The sequence below is a fragment of the Tenrec ecaudatus genome, chromosome 16 (genome assembly GCF_050624435.1).
Source record: "Tenrec ecaudatus isolate mTenEca1 chromosome 16, mTenEca1.hap1, whole genome shotgun sequence".
Taxonomy (NCBI): Eukaryota; Metazoa; Chordata; class Mammalia; order Afrosoricida; family Tenrecidae; genus Tenrec; species Tenrec ecaudatus.
The window spans coordinates 43,748,679-43,756,610 of NC_134545.1; the positions used below are offsets into that span (position 1 = coordinate 43,748,679).

Here is a 7,932-nt window from a genome sequence, read left to right on the forward strand (position 1 = left end):
TTTATCAAAAGGACTTGACAACAAAAGAAGAGTCTGGGAGGAAAAGGGGGAGGAGGGGAGACTCAAAGTCTTTCCTAGGAATGGGGAGTGGGATCTTCTCACTCCCTTGTAGTTTCTGCAAGTTTCTGGAAGTGACGCCTGAGCTGGCTCCAGCCACCACCAAAGCCCCGAGGAGCCACAGCGCGGCACAGACGCACTGTGTCCCCGATCCAGGTGCACCGCGGCACGCACAGCGTCTCCCCTTTTCCTTTCGAGCAGCCCGAGTGACAGGGCAAATCGACGGGAACGCTGCCGTCTCGCTCCGCTTACCAGGAAGAGCCCGTGTTCCCACAGGCAGCCACCCCCGCCTGCCCTGTTCTCTCCCCTGCTCTGGCCAGTCTGGACTCCAAGGTCCCATAAATGTGAGCAAAAGGCCCAGGGTAACCCTGGCTCCCCGCTTTGCAAGGAGGCAGGCTGCGGCGTGGCCAAAGTAAGCCCGAGATGGAGCTCGCCTTCCCCTCCGGGTCAGGCCTTTCCACACTAGACACGTCCGAGAGGCTCAAGAACTGCAGGCAGAGGGGTTACCCCACCGTGGATCTCCAGGACTCTAGATTACGTCGGTAGCGTGACTCTTGAAGACCTAGCGTTGGGGCTGAGGGCACCAGGTGCCCAACACAGGGTGACAGCCTGACGTCCACACACGACACAACCCTGAGATCCTAGAGAGGGCGGGGGTGCGGACATCCCTCCTTAGACGTGGCTGCCACCCGTCTCCAATTCGCCGAGCTGCCCCTAACTCCAAGGCCGCACTAGGTCAAAGCCCTCAGAGGGGAGGATGTTTCTCGTCAACACCGAGGGGGCTTGGCCGGGTACCCCAGGCCTGTGCACCCCTCTCCGCGCCCTAGGCGTACCCGCGCACACTCAACTCTCAGGAATCATTTTCCTGACAGGGAGCGGCTAGGTCACCTTTCATTGTTTTGTTTTGTTTTTTTCAATCTCCCCTCACCCCCACCCCCACCCCCATCCCTGGCTCCTACTCCTCTTCCCCTCTCTGGTTTCTTTCCCCTTGGTCTCTGCCTTCCTCTCTGTCTCTCTCTCTTTCTCTCTCTTTCCCTTCATGTCGCACCCGCCTTGTAATCAGCAACAAAAGCTGACATAAATCACGGGCGGATTGACAAGAGCTGACAAATAACTGATTGATTGCGGTCGAGGAACACTGACAATTGATGGAGGGGTGGAGATGCCCAAAGACACGGAGGGGGGTGGCGAAGAGGAGGCGGTGTTGGAAGCGAGGTGGCAGGAGTCAGAATGGGGAGGGGCGAACTGAGTGTGAAACAGAGGAAACACGTGATCCCGGATCGTGCCCCAATCTGAGTGTCGCTGAGCATCACGTGACTGCTGCGAAGGGCGGGGAGCTGGGTGCGCTCCGCGGGGAAGAGCAGCCTCCACCGCCGCTGCCCACCTAGCTTCTGGTTTCTCCGCCATCAAGTCTTGGGAAATCAGAGCGGGCGGGCACACTTCCTGCGGCACTCTCTCCCCACCTTCCCTTACTCTGGCGGTCATGCCAAGAGGGATCTCATTTGGTTCCAAGGAGAGAGCATTTGGTTCTAAGAGCCTGCGGCGCCCTTGTAAGACCTGACGGGCCTTGGCTTCCGCCATGCTCCTTCTGGATGCAACCACAGTCTGTTTTTCAAACACATCCCTCTTCAAAAGATTTCCGTTTATTTGCCAACTGGGGAAAGGAAGGACGACGAGGAGGGGCGAAAAGGAGGGGAGGCGGCGAATGGCAAGCGCAAAATAAACGTCCTTCTCGTCCAGGGAGTGAAATCGAGGGAGGGGACACTCGGGGGCGGGAGGGGTGGGGGGCGGAGAAGAGGGCGCTGCCCATTAAAATCTGCGCTGAGAGTCCTGGCGGCTGTGGCGGCCGCGGTACGGGCGCGTCACATCCCCTTGACCCTCCAATCACCTCGGGCTCCCATTTGATTGGAAGGCGGCAAAGGCTTTAATCTCCCCCTCGGTGCAGCTGCTTTTGAAGTGAGTTTCCCTGCCAGAGCCCCGGCTGGACGCGCAGCGGCTCGCATCGCAGAGCGCGGCGCTAGCGCGGTGCTGCCAGGGCGCAGCGCAGGGGCGCAGCCAACGGCCGGCACGCCGAGGCGCCCCGCGCTCGAGAAGTCCAGCCGGCGCCTTCCGCCCGGCCGCGGGTCCGCTGTGGGCCCCCCAGGATTATCTGCTTCTGGCTCCAGGCGCCCAGAAGGCACTCTGGGCTCCCATAGCCGTCGCTCCAGTGCTTCCTCCTCCTTTCGCTCCTGGTCTCCCGGCCATCGCGCAGCCGGGCACCCGCCCGGAGCCGCCCGGAGCCCTCCCCCCGCTGCTCCCATGCGCGCGGGTGGGTCATGAGCACAGTGCCCTCGCTTTCTGCCCTAAGAAGCAGTAAGCACAGCGGCGGAGGCGGCGGTGCGGACCCAGCTTGGACCAACCGACTCTCTGGAAATAGCTCGGGTCCTGGCTCCTTGGCCGGCAGCACCAAGCCCTTTGTGCACGCCGTGCCCCCCTCTGACCCCTTGCGTCAGGCCAACCGTCTACCCATCAAGGTGCTGAAGATGCTGACGGCACGGACTGGCCACATTTTGCACCCCGAATATCTTCAGCCCCTGCCTTCCACGCCAGTCAGCCCCATCGAGGTAAGGGCCTTTCCTTAGATCGCCCGGGGACTTCCGCCCAGCCAGTCGCGCCACGGGGTTTCTTTCTTTCTGGAACTGGGAGTCGGGGTGGGGGTGGGGAGTCGGAACGCTTCCTGGGGGAGTGAAGGGTAGAATGGTGCTTTTGCACTTCAAAACGAGGACGGAAAGGTGGGTGGCGGCGGAGGGTGGTCTTAATGGGAACTAGGCACCCAAACTTGTTTCACCCTTTAATGTGAGAGTCCTTATCCGCACCTAGGCCCCCTTACATTCTGCCTTGAACGTGGGCCAGAGTCTGAGATAGGATTTCAACGTCTCGGTCCAAGCTGGGATCTGTACCGAGCCTGTAAGGCACGACCTGACCAAACCTTCATGCTGAAGAATTAAGGGGCATGTGACCGAGGGACCAGGAATAGGAAACCAGAAATATTTGCTGTTTTCCAAATCCAGTGAGAGCTCAGCGAAGGCAGGAAAAATCTTGGACTTAAGTGGTGGTGGTGGGTGCCCGCCACCTTTCCCAAGAGCAAGAATTTGAGGGGGGGGGGAACCGGGGAGTGTCCCCCTAGAATTGTGCCTCCGTGCTGGAGGGAACTTTACAGGCTTTGGTGGCTGGCACTGTGACCGCTAGGTGCTAGAAGACTAAAGGGTTTCCCCCTTCTTTTTCTGTATCCCCTCTTCTTCTCACCCCACAGCTCGATGCCAAGAAGAGCCCGCTGGCGCTATTGGCGCAAACATGCTCGCAGATTGGGAAGCCAGACCCTTCACCTTCCTCCAAACTCTCCTCAGTCGCCTCCAATGGAGGCGGCGCCGGCGGTGCTGGCGGCGGGGCCGGGGGCGACAAGGACGCCAAGTCGGGCCCTCTCAAGCTGAGTGACATCGGCGTGGAGGACAAGTCGAGTTTCAAGCCGTACTCCAAACCCGGTTCGGATAAGAAGGAGCCGGGAGGAGGCGGAGGAGGCGGCGCGGGTGGCGGTGGGGGAGGTGGTGGTGGGGTTTCCGCCGAGAAGTCGGGATTCCGGGTGCCGAGCGCCACCTGCCAGCCATTCACGCCCAGGACAGGCAGCCCGAGTTCCAGCGCCTCGGCCTGCTCCCCCGGAGGCATGCTGCCGTCGTCCGGGGGCGGCCCGGAGGGCAAGGACGACAAGAAGGACCCCGATGTGGGTGGCAGCGGCGGCAAGGGCGCCGGGGGCGCCGCGGCTGAAGGAGGGCCCACGGGGCTGGCGCACGGCCGGATTAGCTGCAGCGGGATTAACGTGGATGTGAACCAGCACACGGACGGGGCCCCCGGAGGCAAAACGCTGGGCTCCGACTGCGGCGGCTCCTCCGGCTCCGTCTCGGGCTCCGGCCCCAGCGTGCCCACGTCCTCCTCGGTGCTGGGCTCCGGACTGGTTGCGCCCGTGTCGCCCTACAAGCCTGGCCAGACGGTGTTTCCTTTGCCTCCCGCGGGCATGACTTACCCTGGCAGCCTGGCGGGGGCCTACGCGGGCTACCCACCCCAGTTCCTGCCGCACGGCGTGGCGCTCGACCCCACCAAGCCGGGGAGCCTGGTGGGGGCTCAGCTGGCGGCGGCGGCGGCAGGTTCTCTGGGCTGCAGTAAACCGGCTGGCTCCAGCCCCTTGGCGGGGGCATCGCCGCCGTCGGTCATGACCGCCAGTTTGTGCCGGGACCCATACTGCCTCAGCTACCACTGTGCCAGCCACCTGGCAGGGGCGGCAGCCGCCAGTGCATCTTGCGCCCACGATCCCGCGGCTGCGGCCGCCGCACTCAAGTCTGGATACCCACTCGTGTACCCCACGCACCCGCTGCACGGAGTGCACTCGTCACTAACGGCCGCGGGCGCCACACCGCCCTCTCTGGCAGGCCACCCCCTCTACCCCTACGGCTTCATGCTCCCTAACGACCCTCTCCCCCATATCTGCAACTGGGTTTCGGCCAACGGGCCGTGCGACAAGCGCTTCGCCACCTCCGAAGAGCTGCTGAGTCACTTGCGGACGCATACGGCCTTCCCCGGGACGGACAAACTGCTGTCGGGCTACCCCAGCTCGTCGTCCCTGGCCAGTGCTGCAGCGGCCGCTATGGCCTGTCACATGCACATCCCTACTTCGGGCGCTCCGGGCAGCCCCGGGACGCTGGCCTTGCGGAGCCCCCACCACGCGCTGGGACTCAGCAGCCGTTACCATCCCTACTCCAAGAGCCCGCTCCCCACGCCTGGCGCCCCTGTGCCCGTGCCCGCCGCCACCGGACCCTACTACTCCCCCTACGCCCTGTACGGACAGAGACTGACCACCGCTTCAGCGCTGGGCTACCAGTGAGGACGGCAGCCAGGGGTAGCGAGAGAGTCAGGAGCTTGGAGGAGAAGAGGGAGGAATTCTGGGAGGGGCAGGAACAAGGCCTAGGCTACAGACCCCCGAGTTTAGGGAAGACTCAGGCCATGAAAGGAAAAAATATATATACCATATCTATCTATCAGACAACACCTATCGAGACCCCCGTGGGAAACTCCTTTCCCGACCTCTTACCTCCCCGCCCAAACTTTATAAAAGTTTAAAACAATATAATTTGACTTTTTATAGAAAAAAGTGGGAAAATAATTGAGAAAGTGTTCATCTGAGGACTGCGTTGGTGGACACTGGTATTTATTTATGTTAGCTCCAAGCGGACCGGTGGTTCAAAAGTGTATTATTTAGTCTGAGCTCCGTAGGGTAAAAGGAGGAAGAAACAAAATTGAAACACTGAGGGTAAAATGTGGAAAACAAACCCTCCCGTCCCTTGTAGATTATAAATAAAAACAAAACCACCACAGAACTAGAGGTCTTCTCTTTAATGTTACTTTAAAATTGCTATGATTGTATTGTACCGTTCTTATTTAATGTCTGATTGAAACACAAATTTACATGCATGTTTGTTACAAAAAATGAAAAAAACAAAACAAATCACAATTTGTCAGCTCTGATTTCAAATTGCAATTATTTTTAAGGTATAAACCATCAAAAGAGAATGGGTATTTTTTTGTATGTATTCTGAAAGAAAACAACAAAAAAGGAAAAACAATTCTATTCCAAAACCTCATTTGCCTTATTTTGTTCTTTAAAAGGAACACATAACTATTTTTAATTTTTAAGTCCGCCCGCTGAGAAGGGGACAAGTAAGGTTTACGTCATGTACTAAAATACTAGACAATGTATCGCTTTAAAGATTAAAATTCCGTATATTTGCTGTATTAAAGGGGTTTCCTTCTTATCCTTTACTTTTCCGCATAAAAGCAAAGAGTGTGGATGTTTCCACACTGGGTCCTAGGGCCTCGGGGCTACTCCTTCCCAGGACTGTGGCCGCAGTTCCCATTGTTTTGTTGCGATTTTCTGTAAGAACTAGAGGCACCGGCTTCGTGAGGGCTAGCCATTTTCGGGTTTGGTGTTGGGGAACTATTTCATTAAGGGAATTTCATAATTTGGAAAATTACTGCTCATTTCATTTTTGGTTTCTCTCCCTGCAGCCGTGTTGTAAAAAGGAAAAGGGAAAATAAGATTTTTTTAGTTTTTATTAATTAACCCCCTTGAGATTTTTGGACGATTTGGTTTCGTTTTGTGCGAAGAGATCCAAGCTGGGACTCGCCCACCGGGCCCCGAGCCGAGGGCGCGCGCCGGTACCCGTTGCCCGGGGCGGGCGGCTTGGCTAGACGAAGGCACGGAGGCGCGCTTGGGGAACCGGTTTCCCAAGATCTGGGAAGAATGTCCCGGCACTCGCTCTCTCCCTCGGGGCAAACGGAGTGTGCGCTCGCTTTGTGCTGGAACCAAACTCCCGAGCTCTCGGTCTCCGTCCGCCCTCGCGGCCCTCCCACGGGTCCTGAGCGCAGAGCCGCCGCGGCCCGCGCCGTCCGGGAGCCTGCTTTTCCCCTTCCAGCTCCCGCGCGGCCTCCTGGGCGGCGCCGGCGGAGAGCGCACCCGCACCCGCGCCCGCACCCGCACCCGCGCGCCGGCTACACGGCCGACGCCGGGGCGGCTTCTGGCGCTCAGCTCTCTGGGCCGAGCCGGCGACGCCGAGTAATTCTGGGCGCAGAGCCCCGCTCGGCACGGGCCCGGCGGGCGGCTCGCGCGGTATCTAGTTTGGGCTGCAGGATTGAGCCGCACGAAGCCGCCACGGAACACGCGGGGGGCAGCTCTCATTTGATTGCGTGAAAGGCAAGGAGGTCTGGCTACGGCCCCCCCACCCCCGACACACACACACACACACACACACACACACACACGCCTGGGTGCTGGCACACCCAGGGCGGGAGCCTTTCCTAACATCCCCGCGCCGGCGGTCTCCGCGCCCAGGGCTCTCGCTGGGGTGAGGCGTCCAGCGCCCCCAGCCGTCTCCTACGGGGGGCTCAAGGGCACTTTGGCCCGCGGCCGCGCCCGCTCCGCTCGCCGGCCTGGGCCCTTGTACAACCTGGCTGGCGGCCGTGGCCCACTGCGGGGGTCAGTGACCTTGAGCTTTTTCACCTGCCTTTCAGCACCAGGCCTCCTGCTCGGGGACGCCGCGGGGAGCCAGGGAAGGGAGCCCCAAGCTCCGCAGGGGCCTCCCCGGAGGGGGCGGCCTCTAACTCGGGGAACCAACCATCAGTCCCCAGGAAGCCACCGCTTGCGGAGTCCGAGGACCCTGCAACCGCCCTCCCACGCAGAGGCCGGGTTGGGTCCAGCCAGGCCTGCCTCCCCTGGGAAGCAGGTGGACTAGGCGGCTATGGTCGGGCCCACCCCATCCTACCCCGCGCCGCGCCTAGTGGGACAGGAGGATGTTCCTGGAGGGTCGCAGGCGGCGCAGCCCCAGACGGGAAGGACTTGGAACCGGGACGCCATGCCGGGCCCTCACCAGCACTGCTAAGCGCCTTTGGCCACTCCAACCCAAGACGGACCGCACCTTCCTGGGCCCCTGGGCACCCTAGCTGGCCCTCCGGGGTGGGGAAGGCCTCAGACATTCCCCTGCCCAGGTTCTGCCTGAGACCCGCAGGGACAGCAACCGTTAGTGTCTGTACCTTCGTGCACGCCTCATTCACCAAAATAAAAGCAAAACATCTTTGAATTTTATAATATGCTTCCTTTCCCGAAGGAACTGCACAAAGGAGCAAAATTCCAGAGTTGTGGGAACTAGGAGTTGAGGGGACACGTTGGATGTAGCTGGTGGGTGAAGGGAAGCTGCCAGTAAGTACTAGGAGTCCGAACCGAGGAGGGCACCCCATCCCAAGAACAAACGCCCCTCGCCGCGGTGTGTCCCCCCGGCCCCCTGGCGCGCTCTC

General features: G+C 60.2%; 1 protein-coding gene across 1 annotated transcript; it reads left to right on the plus strand.

Annotated features, from left to right (window-relative positions):
• Positions 1-1,918: 1,918 nt before the first annotated feature.
• ZNF503 (zinc finger protein 503) lies at positions 1,919-5,462 on the plus strand. The gene is made up of 2 exons (XM_075533827.1): positions 1,919-2,660; positions 3,350-5,462. Exons 1-2 carry the CDS (start codon positions 2,373-2,375, stop codon positions 4,967-4,969), a joined length of 1,908 nt encoding a protein of 635 aa, XP_075389942.1. The 5' UTR covers positions 1,919-2,372; the 3' UTR covers positions 4,970-5,462.
• The last annotated feature ends 2,470 nt before the right edge of the window (positions 5,463-7,932 follow it).